The 18,331-nt window shown below is 40.0% G+C and overlaps 1 protein-coding gene across 1 annotated transcript in view; it reads right to left on the reverse strand.

Annotated features, from left to right (window-relative positions):
* LOC135470343 (rho GTPase-activating protein 100F-like) overlaps nt 1–17,627 on the reverse strand; it is a 70,358-nt gene extending 52,731 nt beyond the window's left edge. The window contains exon 1 of the mRNA XM_064749218.1: nt 17,540–17,627. Coding sequence (XP_064605288.1) covers nt 17,540–17,605 — 66 coding nt within the window. The 5' untranslated portion in view covers nt 17,606–17,627. The remainder of the gene's footprint in view (nt 1–17,539) is intronic.
* Nucleotides 17,628–18,331: the final 704 nt, after the last annotated feature.

The following is an 18,331-nucleotide window of genomic DNA, read 5'->3' on the forward strand; positions in this document are numbered from 1 at the left end:
AGTTTTCTGTATGTCAGGGGCTTTGACAATGACCGTTTAAGGTATTTGTCATCTCCCCAGGCTTTGTTTTCTTTCCTCCGACATTTAGCCTAATCACCACTGTTTTAAGGAAATATTCTTTGGGATGACAAAAATAGCAACCACTAGAAAAAGAAAGGTACGTCCAGCACGCTCACTTAGCTGTCAAATTAAGCTCCAAAGACAGGTGAGTGGTACGGCCGGACACAGTTAACGAAAAGTAACTGTACCACTGCTTCCTGGACCACATTGTTTCTTGTACGAGTTGCAGGGATTTCCTTTCGCCACTGCCCAAGAATGTGAAAAAGAAAAACACACGCTATGTTATGACAGATTGTTTCAATTTCATTAACCGATGTATGTACACTTCTAATCAATTGTATGTCACGGTGCGCAGTTGAAAGAGAAAAATCAGAGATAATAGGATTTCACAGGATGGACTGGCTTTCGGATCTCACCGAAGATCAAGATAGGAATTATTAAGTATAGGACTGGATTCATATAGGTGGAAAAAGATGGCCGTAGAATGTTACGCTAGACGTATCAGAATCGGAGCCGATCCTATATTAAGATGCAACACAATACTGGATTTATATGACAGCACAGCTACAATACTTGAGACTTGATTCAAACCAGAATTCTGCTTGTGAGAATGCTGGAGGCCTGGTTTGCATTGTTTTAATTTGATCCAAAAATTTCAATCCAATCAATATAATAAGTTGCAACTAACATCGCCGAATTCTTTGACCTAAGTTTGCTAAAGCCATGGGGCTTGTGTACGTTGCTACCTTTTAAGCATGTTATACATGACACCGGGGAATACAACTGTAACTGAGGTAAATTTACAAGTGGTAGAATTCCATTGATAATGCGTGTGACCGTTTGCTAACGACCACTGTGTCGTCACTGCTCTGGTTTTATTTTCTATAATGTAGTTTCTTACATTGATCACATAAGTATGTACATGTGGAACATGCCAAGCATCAGCTGGTTGATTCCCGTAAACCTTGTATTCTACGAAACTCCATTATACAGAATGACTACCGACTGCTGAAGACTGCAAGAAAAAAATCCGGAGAAAAAATACATCTGTTGACCGCTTAGGATAGGATCTGACAAATAAGATCACTTTTTCATGAAATAGATTCATCAATGTTACAGTGATGTTTCCAAGAACAACTTTACCGGAATCTTACTATTTTTATTTGCTTTATGCCGGGATCCTGTAGTAATGCCTAAGGCCTCGTGATCAGCTATACTGTGAACACTGAGGTGTGATAACACACGTAGAGCAGTACATCGAGGGCTTAGTGAAATGATCCCAGCTTCAGGAGAACAGTCACGACCCACTAATACAGACACAGACGGTTCAATAACCACTAAATTATTGAGTATTACACAAGACTAAACCATCTGAAAAATTAAACTGTTAAGTGCCGATGGGGGAACAGCCGTAGTGAACACCCGCTGACTAAATTTAGGTAAGAATGATACGAATGTTTGTTTCAGTCATAGCAGTGGCAAAGTTAGTTGTCACGCTTGAAGTCTGGGGCATGGAAAACCCTTTTTGATTCAGTACAGTTAATAATCTGATGATGACCTGCAGTTGTACAGGTATACAAAAGTCACGGCAAATTGCCACTTGTAAAAAAACTTTAGCTTGTATTCAGTCGAGCCTCACATCCCTGCTGGTTATTTGTTTTATTAACACTGATGAAAGCTCCCTTTGATGCGGCTACCCACAGGGCTTCGCTAAAGCTTTGCTGACTTTCCCGTGATATCTCATTGCCAGGAAATAAAGCGTTTTTGCCTTGATTTATCTGGCTGAAACTCTATGACAAATTATAGGTGTAAAAACACTTGTAGAAGGAGCATAAAGTGCCGAAGATTGTATGGTGGCTAATATACATGTATAATTCCAACATGTATAATTCCAACTAAGTCCAAAGTTAAATATTGTGTAGTAAATCATTTTCAAACGGCCATCAACGAGTGTCAAAATTTCTGTTCTGGACGGGCTATAAAATGTATTGAACTTAAGCATAGCGGTGTATGCTAATCTACGCTGCTACGGAATATAGGCTCGCTATTACTTCACAGGAATATGGTGTGATCCAGGGTAAAAAAAAATCATCCGTCACATGTCAATAACTGGACTACTTACATCCAACGTTAGATTTCCGAGCTTATAACTCCAGATTTTGCTGCCGTATGCACCATTCTCTTTGCCCTCACACCACGTCAACCGCGTCTGTCATATAGGCATGCAATACAGTATCTTCACACGGATTCATCTCGAAAACGTTGTTAACAAAACATTAAAAAAACATGAAGTTGTGGAAAGAAAAATGGAAAAGTAACTCTTTAATGGCTCTACTCGGAAATGAACGAAAGTATTTGTTTACATAAAGAAGTACCCATGTGCGCGTTACAAGCTGCAGGTGCATTCCAAAAAGCACCGCACACCCTCAAGCTGAAGAATAGTTCACCACAACAAAGCGATCGCTGTGAGTTCAAGCCCAGCTCATGCTGGCTTCCTCTCCGGCCGTACGTGGGAAGGTCTGTCAGCAACCTGCGGATGTTCGTGGGTTTCCCCCGGGCTCTTTCCGGTTTCCTCCCACGATAATGCTGGCCGCCGTCGTATAAGTGAAATATTCTTGAGTACGGCGTAAAAACACCAATCAAATAAATAAATAAATAAATAAATAAATATAGTGGAGCGCAACATAGGTTTATTAACCAGGTTGCTTAGCTTATTACCAATTTTCCTCATTTCATACTAGCCATTGTTAGCCATTGACCTAAATCAGTTAAAGAATGGAAGTTTTTGCGCACAACGCCAGTAATTCATTATACAGATGAATTGAAGAGAAGCCAGCTTTAAGCCTATTTACTGCAATATTACAGGGTGTTACTGGAGGAGAGATCCTCGACATAATGAATGGATGACATGTGGCTATAATTGAGTGGTGAATTGATCACGTTAAGTCTTGTGAGACGGTAAGGCAACTTCATCATGTTGATGAAAAGGAAACGTGTTTTTATAGGTTAATTGCTGCGTTCATCAAGCTGCATACTTCTTCAAGTTTTCATACGAATGAACAAAGACCATCAATTACCCACCACCAAGAAGCATACGTATTTCATTCAAATCAACAGATACCTTGATTAGTGTAAAGGTCGAATGATTCCGCTCGAAAATCTGCTAATATATGGAAGTTTGAGAGAAATTTACCTTTAATAGCACACATTTCTTCACCTTTACATGCAATTACTCGGTAAATTGGCACTAGTTGGTTTCCCCTGGGCTCTGCCCGGTTTCCTCCCACCATAATGCTGGCCGCCATCGTATAAGTGAACTATTTTAGTACGGTGTAAAACACCAACCAAATAGATAAATAAATAAATCAAATTAGCAACATTTTACAAAAATGAAACAAAGTATTCGGAATTAAAATCATTGTTGAGAGTCGCAATGAGCCAGTGGCCGGTTTCATGAAGTTTAATTTGTGTAAAGTTGCCCTTAGCTAAGTGCACTTTATATCTCTACAACATACGCTGTCAAGGTAGCTAAGGGCTTACTTAGCCAAGTAAGCTTCATGAAACCGACCCCAGTGCTTTAAACATCTGAACCAGCTTTACTTCTTGACCAGTTTGATCTTTATTTCATGTATTTTGGAGCATGATGGTGTGTAAGCTTATTACTGAGATATTACTTCTTCACTACACAACAAACTGACTTTCACAATACACCTTGAGTTTTGTCAGAAAGAGATGACAATCTTAATTAACGTCACACAAACGAAAGGTAACAATAACGTCTGTTCTTGTTCTCGGCTGACTTCTATATGTACAAAAGCATTCAGACATGCACATGATTTTGTCTAGTATTCATTTATTTATATGACTGGTGTTTTATGCCGTACTCAGGAATATTTCACTTATACGACGGTGGTCAGCATTATGATGGGAGGAAACCTAGCAGAGCCCGGGGGAGACCCACAACATCCGCAGACCTTTCCACGAACGGTCGGAGAGGAAGCCAGCATGATCTGAACTTTAACTCACAGCGACCGCATTGGTGAGAGGCTCCTGGATCATTGCGCCGCGCTGGCATGCTTATCCCCTTGGCCACGAAGGACCCTGATTTCGTTTTGTTTCATATTTCTGTAAAGGTAGAAAACAGTCGTCTGTCATCTGCACTAGCCTATATTATTCGCCATTACCGTCATCAGTATGAACAGTTGCAATCAAAGCGCGACTGAGATACCTTGTTTAATTGTCATTTGATCTGGAACTCATTCATGGACTACGAATTTGAACTTTGATATGAAATTCATGCCTGGAAAATCAACTGTCTACCCGGCATCATTGAAAACTGATGACCGTTTCTCTCTTGTGTGTTACCGGCTTTATTTCCTATTTGTATAATTTCTTACATACCTTTGTCTTTGGGAGCTAGTGTTAAACGTTGTTTTGGAAATGAATCTTGCGATTATCGACTTGCAACGCACTTTACGGATTACCAATAGTATATGAATGTCGGACATGACGCTTATATTTAGTTAATAATAACGTTTGCATAGAGCACGCTCTGTGGAGCTTTATTCCTGCGAATATTGTACTGTATCGGTACACCTCGGAATGATTTATTTATTATTTATTCGATTGGTGTTTTACGCCGTACTCAAGAGTATTTCACTTGTACGACGGCGGCCAGCATTATGGTGGATGGAAACCGGGCAGAGCCCGGGGGTAAACCCACGACCAGCCGCAGGTTGATGGGAGACCTTCCCACGTACGACCGGAGAGGAAGCCAATATGAGCTGGAGTCACAGCGACCGCATTATTGAGCCTCCTGGGTCATTACGCGATAGCGCGCTAACCAACTGAGCCACGAAGGTCCCCACCTCGGAATGATAGAGCACGCTATGTGGAGCTTTACTCACGCATATATTGTTCTATATCGGTACACTTCTGTATGGTACAATATATGGCATAATGATGAATAAAAATAAATTCAAACCAATCAAAATCAGTTACAATTTCTGTTACAAAAGCCTTAAACATAAGTAAAACAATATAAACCCATGTATCGGGAGGTGGTGGGAAGTGGCGATGTAAATAGTTTGCAAAACTTTTAAAGGACTCCTTGCAACTATATTGGAAGTCGTCCCACTTCGGTGCCAAAGTGAGGTGTAATTTTTTCAAGCCGAAAAAAAGGAAAACTTACTTGAACGTGTGTGTGAAAAACTGATGTGATGTGATTTATACTTTTTATTTTATCAGGAGACAAAAATGGGGTGAAAAGGAGATAATACTTTCCTGAGGGTTTCCCTTTATAAAAAAAATTACGTGATTAGATTAAATGATTATGTGAATCAAAATCATTTACACATATTTTATGTCTAGCAGGGAGATGTAAGCAATAACGAGGTATCGCGTTGGTTCACGCCATCAGATTTTTATAAATCGAAAAAAAAAGAAAGAAAAAGAAATTATTTGGAACTCTACTTTCACTGTAATATTTCACGGCCACTAACATAACGTCCACGTTGGTCCATTGGTAACATGCTTGCCTTAAAACCATTGTGTCGAATAGGAACACGATATCGATTCCCATCGCTGCATTTTTTTAGTACTTGACATGAGTTAATGGGGAGAAGAACCACACAAGAAATTCTTTTTTTATATTTCTTTATATTTTGTCAATCTATCTATTATATAAGTTTAAATATATTAAAGTTAATCTATACATATGATATACGGTATTCTACCAATGAAAGCCTAATGCTGTTTACTTCAGCTAACAGCTTGTCTATCTGTTTAGTCTCGTAATAAATGTATATTAAAGACACTGTCATCTATTCACGATACAATTCATAACAAAACTTATTTCAAATATCAACATTAGATGGAAATGAATATTATCCTATGCATTTAACGGCATACAATAGGCTGATGGTTAGCAGCGAATATTTTAGGTTGGCCTGTTCTATCGGCTACACCTGTTACATAACAACTTAAATCGCATAACGGAGAAGCCCTTGCGTCATTTTGCAGAAGATCTGTCAATGTGAACAGGCTGGCAATCGGCCTTAGCGACAGGCAGACGATTTCCCATCCAGTTGCAAGAGGTCGTTTTCCGATCTACTCCCAGTGTGGAGTGTGAAAGCCGATAAGAACCAGACGCCATCTCGCTGTCTCGCTACAAGCCTTGTTGCCTCGCTACCTTTGTATTGCAGAAGCCAAGGTAGCCAGATATCAAGGTAGCGAGGCATACAGGCGTTAGCGAGATAACTCACCTCGTTGCATTGCGCTGTATTACAAAGCTTGAGGTAGCGAAAGGGCCTCTCTCGGCTTCCATACTGCAGGCATTTAATTAAATAGAGAATCCGTGTCAAGGACTCGGTAAGCAAGCAGGGAGTTCCTATGGTTCAACGAAACCTTGGAAATATGTGGGTTTGCTGGGTTGATAGGCTACATTGTGACGATGAAAAGACGTTGGGTTTGAAAGGGCTGGCCTGTCGCGAGGAAATCAGTGCTATATAAACAGTTGAATGAAAATCGACCTGGATCAATGGCTGTTTGCAGTTAGAAGTAAGTATTCATCTAAACTATTATGGTTTCATTTATTGCCAGAAATCAGCGGGTTTCACCATGCTTTATTCTAAGCATCTGGGGCCTGTTCTCTATATGGTTGTCTTTCATGATTACCTCCACAAAAGGCAGTGACAAGGTTTTGAAAAGTAACACAGCGAAATGCATGGACAGCTTGGAAAATGCATTGGCATGGACATTGGCAAAATAACGTATCAGTTGATGCCCTGATTTAATCCACAAGGTCAAACAATAAAATATTCCACTTGAACGCTTGATGGCAATTTTGATCATGGAAAATGGAACCAAATTGTCTTTGAAAGGGTTTCAAACATGGAGTTAGTCGCCTTGGGCAGGCAGCATAGCGGTAATTGGTAAGTACAGGATGACAGTACACAAGTAAACTTCACTGATATTTTTACAGCACCACTGATTAACTTGACATCAGCCACATCCCTTTCAGAACGCCACGTTTTGCCTTGGGAATCTGAGGCTGATTCCACAAAGCTGTTCTTGACTAATGTCAAAATTTAAAAACTCTTTACGATGCCAAGTTTTTGGTACTGGAAGTTGAAATTTAGACACGTTCGTCTTTAGATAACATTGGTGAGTGAGGTGGAGGTTGGGGGTGGCACAAATTCAATTCCAAACGCCTCAAAATAAGCCTTACGATCGCATTTCTAATTTTGACTTAAGTCAGACGTAGTTTCGTTCGATCGACCCCTGATCTTTTCCATCAAATAAGAACAAATTATAATCGTTAATACTGTTGTTTACCTTAATTTAATACCTGCTGATTTCTCTGTCCTTTCCATTGTACATATGTTGGTTACGTCACAGATGTCGCATCGAAACGTGAAGAACATTGTTACTGCACTCTCATGGGCGACGAGTTTTTCATAAAAAATGAAATGTATGTTATCACTTTTCTGCTTCATATTTTATGAACGCCTACCGGTAATAGTACATTAGCTAGAACATAGGAAAACCCCCTATTTCATTAAATTTGATTGCCAAAGGACAGAGTACCTTGAGTAAAAGTCCTATTTTTCTCGGATAAGAATTATAACTGAGGGTGTCCGTTTCCTTGGCAATTTGCCTAGTTGTTCTTAGAGCAAAGGCCTATTCAGTTAGGGAAACGCCCTATTAATCTTCACAGATTCCGACTTTCGCATGACCTGTCTCAAGATTGCCTTATACGCCTCACAGGCTGGTGACCCTCACCGTGAGAACATCTCAGACAACGCCAGGGGCTAAACAGAAGCCTCTCTCACTCAAACATGCGGGGTCAAGATTTCTTTGCTTAGCGAACCAGCAACTCCTCGTCTAAATGTCGTCTTCTCAGCTTCCTGCAGACACTGGTTGGTCCGTTTGAAGTCAAGAAGGAAAACTTTAGCATTATCATGTAAGAACATCATTGCCAGAATATTTACAAAGTAAATTATCCTGGGGCTATAGGGTAATTAAGCAGAACTGAGGTGACACTGACATTTAGTATGGTTACGTAGCAACTAATGCATTTAAAGGACACATGAAAACTACAAAACGAAGAATATGGTTTTAAAGAAAATGAAGAGATATGACCCAAACATTAGAACTTGTTTATCATTTTTGAGGTATGTTTTAAATGTTTTAGTAACCCTCTATTTTATGCATATTTTCAGTCAAAAAATAATCGGAAATGACGTCATCGATGAACATGCTGGGAACGCGGGACCATCTTAATATTTTAAGTATAAATATTGGACGAAGGTATATCACAAGCGTATGGGTATAGCTGAACTATTGTTTTCTGGAATTGAAGTTAGTGCTTGTTTTACACATGGGTATTTAATGTTCGGGTCATTACACAAGTGCTGACTTGTAGAATAATACGAACAACGGAAATAAGATTTGTCTAAATTTACCAAACAGTTTTTACAATTGGGCCGAGTGGTCCAAGTGTTAGACCCAAGTTAAACAATAATTTACGCCACACTCATAATTTTCTAAAGTGACATTCTTGGTTCCTAGATTGGTTCTCATCATAAGCGGAGCGTATATACGTTAAACTGATTGGCTTGAAAGAACTGTGAAGAAATGATAATTCTGATCGGTTATCATCGACATAAAGAGGTGCAGCGCTATGCATATCCATTTCGTATTCCCCTGGTGTTGTTGTTGTGAAAGGAGAGGGTATATATTTGCAGACCATATTCTGTGCGATTGGATAAATTGGGAGAGGCTGTGTGGAAAGAGGACACCTGCATACGAGAGATGAAGAATATTTTCAAGGACACCAATGTGAAACAAGCAAGCAGAGAGTGGCTCGAAATGGCCGTCGATCGGCAGTCCATCCCCCTCATTGTTTGTTGATGTAATTACACATACTACACACGGTAGATGACAGAATTGCTTCAGAAAGGGTTAATATGCCACATATGTATCTACCAGTATATGTATATCAGTAAGAAGTTGATCTCCATTTATTTTAATCTGCCGAGTCATGGAATATGACATGGTTAACATATACACAATTGTTCTGAACAAAACACAACAGAAGAGCTTCTTAATGTGAACGCTTCGGGAGCGGTAGATCCAGGGTCATTGCTGGGTCAAGTCACACCTAAGACTTTAAAAGAGGAAGTTGTAACTTCCTCACTTGGCGTTCAGCATGAAGGAATAGTGCAACGACTGGTTGACCCGTATCAGTATAATGGCTCGGGCGGGGCAGCTTACTTGCCTTCAGTAAGGCGTCTCAGTGAAGCAGCACTAGATAAAAGAGCGGTGGGAATCCGTCCTGCGACAAGGAGGCACATTACATGCACTCTTAGGATTCCTTCGTCGCCATATGACTGAAAAATTGTTAAGTACGACGTTAAACCCCAAGCACTCATTCACTCACTCATTCCTTAATGTGAAAACAATGCATTGATACATCTACATGTACTTACAGATGTGATTTCCTTTCTTATGTGGTAATCCATATGCTACCAGACAAGTAAAACCATTTCATTTCAAGATCAGATGTATGTTTCAGTGTTTACTGTTCATCTAACATTCCCATCTTGATAAAGCAGATATTTGATTTAAGGTCATGTGTGGAAATATATATTCACTCACATTACCTTATGGAAAGTCGTCATGAGGAGATTTTCTGTCTGCACCTTTCATTAGAGCCCTTACTCCCTGCACATATGGGTTGACATAAAACGTGGTGTACATTCCCTTTCGCTCACCGTATGTGGGGCCTTGATGATAATTTATATTTATTTACTTATACGACGGCGACCAGCATTATGGTGGGAGGAAACCGGGCAGAGCCCGGGGGAAACCCACGACCATCTGCAGGTTGCTGGCAGACCTTCCCACTTACGACCGGAGGATAATTTATAGAGGTCAGCAGTGCTCATATGACCGATTACATGGTCTATTACAGACAACTTTGTCATAATACATAATGTATTCGGTGTGTATGTCAGTGTGTCAAACGTGGGAAAGCTCATCAGCAACTTGCCAAAGTGCGGTGGTTTACATCAGCCACTCCAGTTTCCTCTACCCATAAAAAAATTCTTGAGTGTGGTGTTCAACAACAATCAAGAAAATAAACCTGGTACACTCTGTGTAAATCAACTATATAAGGCGTATAATACCGCTTGACCACGCCATTTCTCTTTCATGTTTTTATGGAGTACCTGGTTTATTTCAGCTAAATATCTCAGGTAGAACACTTAAAACAGTAACCAGTACAATTTTGATGGGAAATAAATATGTGAAACCCTCTTTGCAGTAAACACTTTTTCACCGAGGAAAGACAAACACACCCTTACCCTATCCTGTTACCAACGGTTTCTACATGTATCTTATTTTTAATGGCAAGCTACTGGGCATGGCTCTGTGTGCAGGTGGTGAACTCTAAATTGCTGGCACACAGTGCGCAGGTTCAGTTCAGGCTGTATTTTATTTATTTATTTGATTGGTGTTTTACGCTGTACTCAAGAATATTTCACTTATACGACGGCGGCCAGCATTATATGATGGGAGGAGAGTGGACAGAGCCCGGGGAAACCCACGACCATCCGCAGGTTGCTGGCAGACCTTCCCACGTATGGTCGTAAAGAATATACAGATTCCCTTGCTCTCATTGTGACAATAAGTGGTACCCCAAGGATTATTCATCCATTTCACATTTAAGGAGGACCACCTCTCCCACAAATTTGGAAGTCTGAAAGTAAGCTAGCAACTTGCCCAAGGACAGTGGTTTATCTCTGGTTTTCTCCAGCCATAATCAAACTGTTGTATAAGTGAAAATTATACAATGGTTGTGTATTATGGTGTTAAAAAATCAATTAAGAAAAGAATTTAACACTCACTGATCAGTTCACAGGGTCTCTAAATATTTGTGTGGCTTGCAAGTTAATTTGAACTACCGTATGTTCTTGACCTATTTTGATAATGACTAAACAACATACATGTAAATGGACATACTGTATCTGGAGAATTACTCTATCTGAAAAAAGGCCTTCTCACCCTCACAACATTGTTTATATCCATACATTGTCTTAATATATTTAAAGGCCTAAGTCTGATTGCTACATAATTTTCTTCAAGTGTGCCTGTAGTTAAATGAAATGTATACCAAGATGTCAGATCTTGAGTTTCATTTCAAAAATATTACAAAATGACACACTTTTCATTTAAAACTATCAGTGAGCTGAAAATGAAATAACTATTTGAGCACAAGGAGCAAGATTTAGTCACGTAATTCATCAATGTCAATGTCTTAGTCCGGCTAGCCAGAACCATATGAACAAATGCCATCAATCATATTTCAAAGACCTTTAAAATCTTTCTGATGACATGATGCAAATAAATGATTGCTAGATGGGTTCAGTCAAAAGTTATGTCCATTTCGTCTCTACTACAAATGCGAAATGTATTCCCATAATTGTCACATTATCCTGGAATTGGTAGTCATCCCTAAGATACGCTACAGGTATGCCTCTCTTGTTTAAAGCTTTCACCTGAGACTTTGTAATCAAGGCTCACCAGGGGTGACAACGATAACAATAGGGGCAGCGAGTTTTGTTGACGTTGTTGTTCTACTGATACCGTTGACAGCATGATTTCCCTACCCCAGTCTTTTGGCACATAAAAACATCTTTTCCCTGTAGAATGGCTTGTAGACATTGTCTCTGATATGTGCGGAACTCTTTTATCCCGAATTTGTGACAAACAATGACCCCAACTTCCCTGCTAATTTGTCCAATTCATACTTCTGCCAATTCTGGGTTAATGATGAATATTAATGAAGACGCACCCCCACTTCAACCAATTTTGCGAAGGCTTCTTTCTCGTACGGAACGTTCATTGGCTAACATTGATTACATCACTGTCTACTTGTATCAGAATATGATTGATGTTTCGATAGAGTGTACAAACGCCGGGAGGTTAGAACGGTCTGAAGTGAGAGAGTATCCAGATACCAGATACCGATCCAGATACCAAGGATTCCATGTTCTTCAAACAGCAAAGCCAGATAATTTTTCCACCTAAGATTGTTTCGGTTAAATAACTGCCAAATATTTCACAATATGTAGTTCTGTTTTTTATCAGATTATGTCATTGTTAAGAAATCTTAGAAATGAGACGTTATTCAGAGCGCTCCATTGTCACGAGCACATAGTGCCGAGTTCACAAAGTTAGAATCACACGATTTGAGCATAGCTAATCTAGTCGGCGAGATCAACTCGTGGTGATCCAGAACTGCGCTGGATGATATCCTCATCTTCTCAATAAAGCACTTTATCTGGCAAGCACGTGACTGTTTAGTGTTTACTTTGCCTCATCGGTAAATTGCAAGAGAGAGGATCGCTAAGTTATTATTGACACAAGCTTCAGAACAAACATTGGGCCTAATCTCGGCCTGGCTTTGCTAATCCCAACAGATTAGTGCGGCCATTTACAGTGTATTCCGGCCAATCCAGTGCGAACTGGAAGAAGCAAGGAAACCAGAGCATGAATTGAAAAATACTGCATTTTATGTCACACAGCAATTGACCACAAGTTCAAAATGCGCCTGCGGAGCGAATTGCCATTAGTAGGCGGTAAAGTCCATTGAAATCAATGTACCCGAGCCTGCCCATATGTCTCTTTGAAAGCTATTACAGACTCTAATAACCTTTAGGGGAGAAGATACAAAGATCCGTGATATTGTACATGGCATAACATTTCAGTCCACAGCTGTTGCTAAAAGACATAATACTGTTTACTGTGTTACGTACATGGCTTATCAGCAAATCTCTCACTTCCTTCTCTGATTTCGCGTTCGATTAATCCAACAAAAAAAAATCGAACACATTAAACAATTAGTGGGACAGCATAAATATCCATTCACTGCCTACAGAAAGACTAAAGAAAACATTAACGGCTTAGTAATCCATGTTCTGGACGGAAACTAAACATTTAAATCTGTCTTAATCCTTACTCTTGAAATTGAGAATTCATATATCCCTAATAAATTATGTTTCACTTATATCTCTGAAATCCACTCTGACTCGTTTATTTTTCAGTTGAAAAGATCAACATATCTCACAAATACAAGTGTCGTTTCTTATGATATATTGTTTTGTCATGACAGACTATGTATAGTATTCCGCCAAACTGTAACATTTGGGAAAAGAAACAACTATTTTGCCAGTAAGCTTTTGTAGTAGCAGTCAGTATAGCTACAAATCATCCCATTAGTAAAAGATGATATCAGCCATGCTGTGACGACTAACAACATTTTGCCCTACCACTGTGAGTGCTTTAAGACGTCGGCCAGTGGGCATGGGCACTATATTTTCTACTCATTATCTTCGAAGACATCTTCCTGGGAGACGCAAGTGCGTAAAGTCTAGTCTTCCCTCGGCTCGTGGCCTATCCTAAATGATGTATTGACTATATAGTCCCTCCCAGGACTGCATTATTATCGCGTTCAGCTATATTCCAGCAAACTAGGTTAGTTCCGCCACCATTGATTCTATTGTAGGCAGCATATTATATCTGAGGGTCATACTCTCTATGGTCTTCGATAGAAATGACTATTGTAGGTCGAGGAGTCAGTATATATAGGGACAATGGCGGCTACAACTTGAATAATGCATATTTTTTGTAACAGTTGGGGAATTATTAATAGAGTTCGTCAGATAATATACCAGAGCCAAAGGATGAAAAGTCCAGAAATCTTTTCAGATGATTCGGTAGACTTATATATGATATTTAGCGTAAAGAACCAGAGTGATTCCTGTCCTAAGACAATAAACGAGTTCACTGTCAAAAAATAATACTTCTGAGTTTCTCTCCATCGACCAGTACTTGAAATGTGCTGTCTATACATGCTCTTTTCTGTTCTCTTTAGGCTACAGAGAATAGAAGGCACAAAAGAAAGTCATTAACGGGCTGAACACTATCAGGTGTATTCAAGTCCATCGGCGAACGAGTAATGCAAAACAGGACTTAAGTGCATTGCATCACGAGAAACTCAAAGCAGCAGATAATGTATATACCTATTATTCTTCATGCAGCTATAGTCATGAAAATATATCCTTCGACAGGAGCGTGGAGGCAGTAACATATATTGTGTTTCGACAGTAAGTCACAAACCATGCAAAGACAACGGAAGCCTGCAAATGATAGACAAAAAAGTTTTCAGAAGGTTTGAGGAAAAACTGGAAGATGTAAATGTCATAGACTTAGGGTATTTTGTACACATGGGGGATATTTGATACAGCTTTTCTCACAACTAAATCATTTTTTATCGTTCTGTACCAGACAGAGATTTATTAGGATGACTTGGGTAATATTGAAGCATCCATTCAGGGCCGGCGAAGGGCATGTTGTAGCGTGAGGTTTAGTAAGTACAAGCTTCCCATGTGTCAAGCGTTTAATAAAACACCGGTAGTAGAAATATTTGCAGGTTGCCTGGAATCTTCCACTGCATATACAATGTCAAGGGGATACATGCAGACCTTTGTGTCTCCTTGACTACATCAGGGACTGGTTTCCGAGGTGCATGATAGACAGGAAATCACCTATTCTCAGAAGACATAGGCAACTAAAGTACGCACTCTTGTCTCCATCAAGTAAAACGGATACACTTTTCTGACTATCAAATCACTTCATGGTCGACACCTCTTCGGTACATTCCGGAGAGAATCACATCGAGGCTGATTTAGGATGCACTGAAACTGTTTGATTGACATCTGTTGCACTTACTGAGAACAGTGTTAGTACCCCAGCCATCGTTATGTTTACTAGAGCCTCTTCGGTAAGTCAACGGTAATTTGACGAAAAGTCAAATGCACGTTTTACAGTCAATCGTAAATGCATTTTTATTCAACCCGTGGTGCCAAGGTCCATCTTTGGAAACTACAAACCTTGTTAAAACCAAGCGTAGGCGGAGGTTAGCGTTTCACTTCTAAGAATATTTATAATGTTGTGTCCGATAAACTACACCCTCCTGCCCTACCCCACCCCCAAAGTAAAGTAGACATCACTAGTCTATAACTCACTTTTGACACTTGCTACTTGTCTATGACCGGCATACAGCATTGGCCAAATATTGGCGCATGTATAATCGTTGTTTAGCTTAATCACATTGACGCCAGTCTTTGCCGAAGTGTAAACAGGATAATCCAAAACCGGAAAGAAGCTAGGCATTTCTCAGCATTTCGATTTAATTAATGAACGATAAAGCCGATTGTGATTGGAAAATCAAGTCAAACTATTAAGGAAATGCGCTATTTCATTAGACTTGAGGTTTCTCCACTTCTAACAATACGACGCTATTCTTTGCTCCATGGTCTTGGTGTAACTTGTCGTACTGGGGGAAAAATGCGCATTCAAGTAATGATCAGCACATGTTCACATCCAGATGTTATGTAAATGAATTAATATTACATTCTTTTGAATCCTCCCAAAATCTGTTTCCACTCGTCCGCATGTCTGAATTGTGTTCCCATCTTATACGACTTGTTCTATTACTGGTCTACATGGCTGTTCCTATGTTTCTCATACCTGAACAGCTACGGACGTCCTAAAACAGTTCCAGGTTTGAATCTACAAATCAGGCGTGAAGAATTCAATAGACTGATACTTTTTAAAATTATTTGATTGGTTGTTGCCCTTGACTGATATGTGCATAATCAACTGAACTATTTTACATAATTAGCATTGCGTAAAATTGACATAGGGCTAACATCAAAATATAACATTAAATACATTTGTCTTTACTCGAAGACTTAGAGTTACTAAATCCCTTATTTCTGAAAATTGTCGGTGGAATTTTCTCCAGTCTCAGTAGACTGTGGGTTACATACCTGCATGTCATATAGCTACCTGCAACGGGAGGTCATTTTCAGAAAATCTTATACTTTATGGCCTTATATTTCGATAATGTCTATATTGATTTATAACTTAAACAATCAAGGTTGTTTTTTGAAGCAATGGGGATAGTTAGCTGGTTTTTATTCAGTATGAGGAGTAAAGCAAAGATAGAATTTCAGACAGAAAAGACAGTTATATCATCACTGAAGGGAGAAGCAGAGTCAAAATGATCCAGAATTGAAGCAGTCAGTCATTCCTCAGGTTACTGCTATAGTAGACCAGATAGTAGACGTTCTCAGTTTTCATGTCCCAGAAATCATCATGTTCAATACGATGTGTTGTTACTGTATTGATAAAGTGCCACATTACTAAATCAATGAAGCACAATAATGCAAATACAACCACCGAACTGAATCAGTTAAGCACAATAATGCATACAGAACCACATTACTGAATCAGTTGAGCACAATAATGTATACACAACCAAATTACTGGATCAGATATTAATAAGCACAATAATGTATATACCATCATATCACTGAATCAGTTTAGTGCAATTAAAACCTAACTGGAGCTTTTTAAAACTCTTGAGTTTCTTTCTCAAGCAGATATAGGCTTCATGTATTTCAGATCAGACAGTATAAATGCCAACATTGTATGTGGTTGCTTTTGGGCCACATCAGTCGTTGAACCACATCAGTCGTTGAATCACATCAGTCGTTGGAACAAATATTCCCTTGTGTCTTCTTGGTTCCCTCATTCCCAGAGTTCATTCTCATTAAGCCTAGTTTTAGCGCAGGCAAAAGTACTGACTATAAATGGCCATATGTATTAAAACAGCACGTGAGTGGCCACATCGTCCAAAGTTATGTGACTACAGAAACACTTTCATCAGACAGAACCATTAGCAGCCACGACCATATTAACTTGGTTCATCAAAGCCGTCTGAGACCAGGGCATAGAAACTCGGCATTGTCATGTATAGGTCACCTAATAAACAGTAAAGCTGCATGTAGGTCGTTCTCTCCAGGAGAAGATATTCCTTCCCTTCGTAAATAATGGGTTGATGCACTAGAAACTTTGGTTTATTGCTTTCAACAAGAAATACGCCTATTACCCCCGGAATGGATCATTTCATAGACTGATTGTGGATGAACACCTGTAGCGTTATTTCATTTCTATATCATCACACTCATGCGGACATTCCTGTGACAAGATCTTCCTTTAGATATTTTATGGGAGTACTAGATTTATATAATATGGAATATATATTATCTTGGGCTTAGTACGTCAGTCAGGATGAACAAGCCTAACATCAAGTGTCTTGCTTTTAGCCTGCCATCGCCCTCTAGGAGTATTGCCACAGTGGTTGGCGTCCCCGACCTTCAAGTCTCAACAGCGCACAGGACTTATCGATGCACGTGGTGGTAGACTGTATAGTAGACTGTATAGCAGTGTTTTTATGGCGAGATCATTTTATATGGTCATCTTCTTTTTATAAATATATGTTAAGGTAGACACATGGAGAGGACATTGCTAAATAAATATCTGATTAACAAATGGAACATCTTACCTCTAGTCTGCCACAACAGAACATGGCAGTGGTAAGCTCCACCAAAATCCCCCACAGATAAAACATCGATGATAATAATGTTCCGTACACTCCCTCAACCAGACCCAGGGTGAAGGGAAATCAGGGTGGGGACGGGCTCCTGCCCTAACTAGCCTACCAGACGCCCAGTAGCGGATTCCAAACCATTGCTCTACCTTCAGAAGCTGTTTCCCCTCGACCAGCCCATGCCGTAAGCAGACATCCTGATGGTGGTAAGTGTCACCTCGTCACGCCTGCCATAAGGTGTGCGAATCCTGTGAGCATGCCAGGCTGTATTGGCTGAATTCTCACGCCGCTCCTGTACACCTAGCCGCTTGTACACAGTACAGAACCCCGAATCCCACCGCTGCCACCAACACACCGGACCTGCACACCCCTTCTCCGGGAACAGCCAGCATATCACGGCGAGGCGGACGCCATGTTCGCGCGCTGTCAGCATACGGAAGGTTGGTTGAGGGGACGAGTCTAGCTCGAGAGCTGCCAGGGCCCGCTGCTTATTGAAAACCCTTCTTAGCCATGTGTCAGCGAGCTACCAGCGCTAACATACCCCTCAGTCGGATCAATTTTCAACTGACAGCGATAATGTAAGGCACAGAAATCGAAGCCGTCGACCGTCAGTGTTGAACGTAAAACAAAACACGAAAGATTGACAATGGCGGTCTTATGAAATGCCCACGTGTTAATTCCCTCTTTGAGGTGGCGTGTCGCGTTGCCAAACACCTGCTATTGAGAGAAATTCTGGAATAAGCAGGT

This window comes from Liolophura sinensis, chromosome 7, assembly GCF_032854445.1.
Source record: "Liolophura sinensis isolate JHLJ2023 chromosome 7, CUHK_Ljap_v2, whole genome shotgun sequence".
NCBI lineage: Eukaryota > Metazoa > Mollusca > Polyplacophora > Chitonida > Chitonidae > Liolophura > Liolophura sinensis.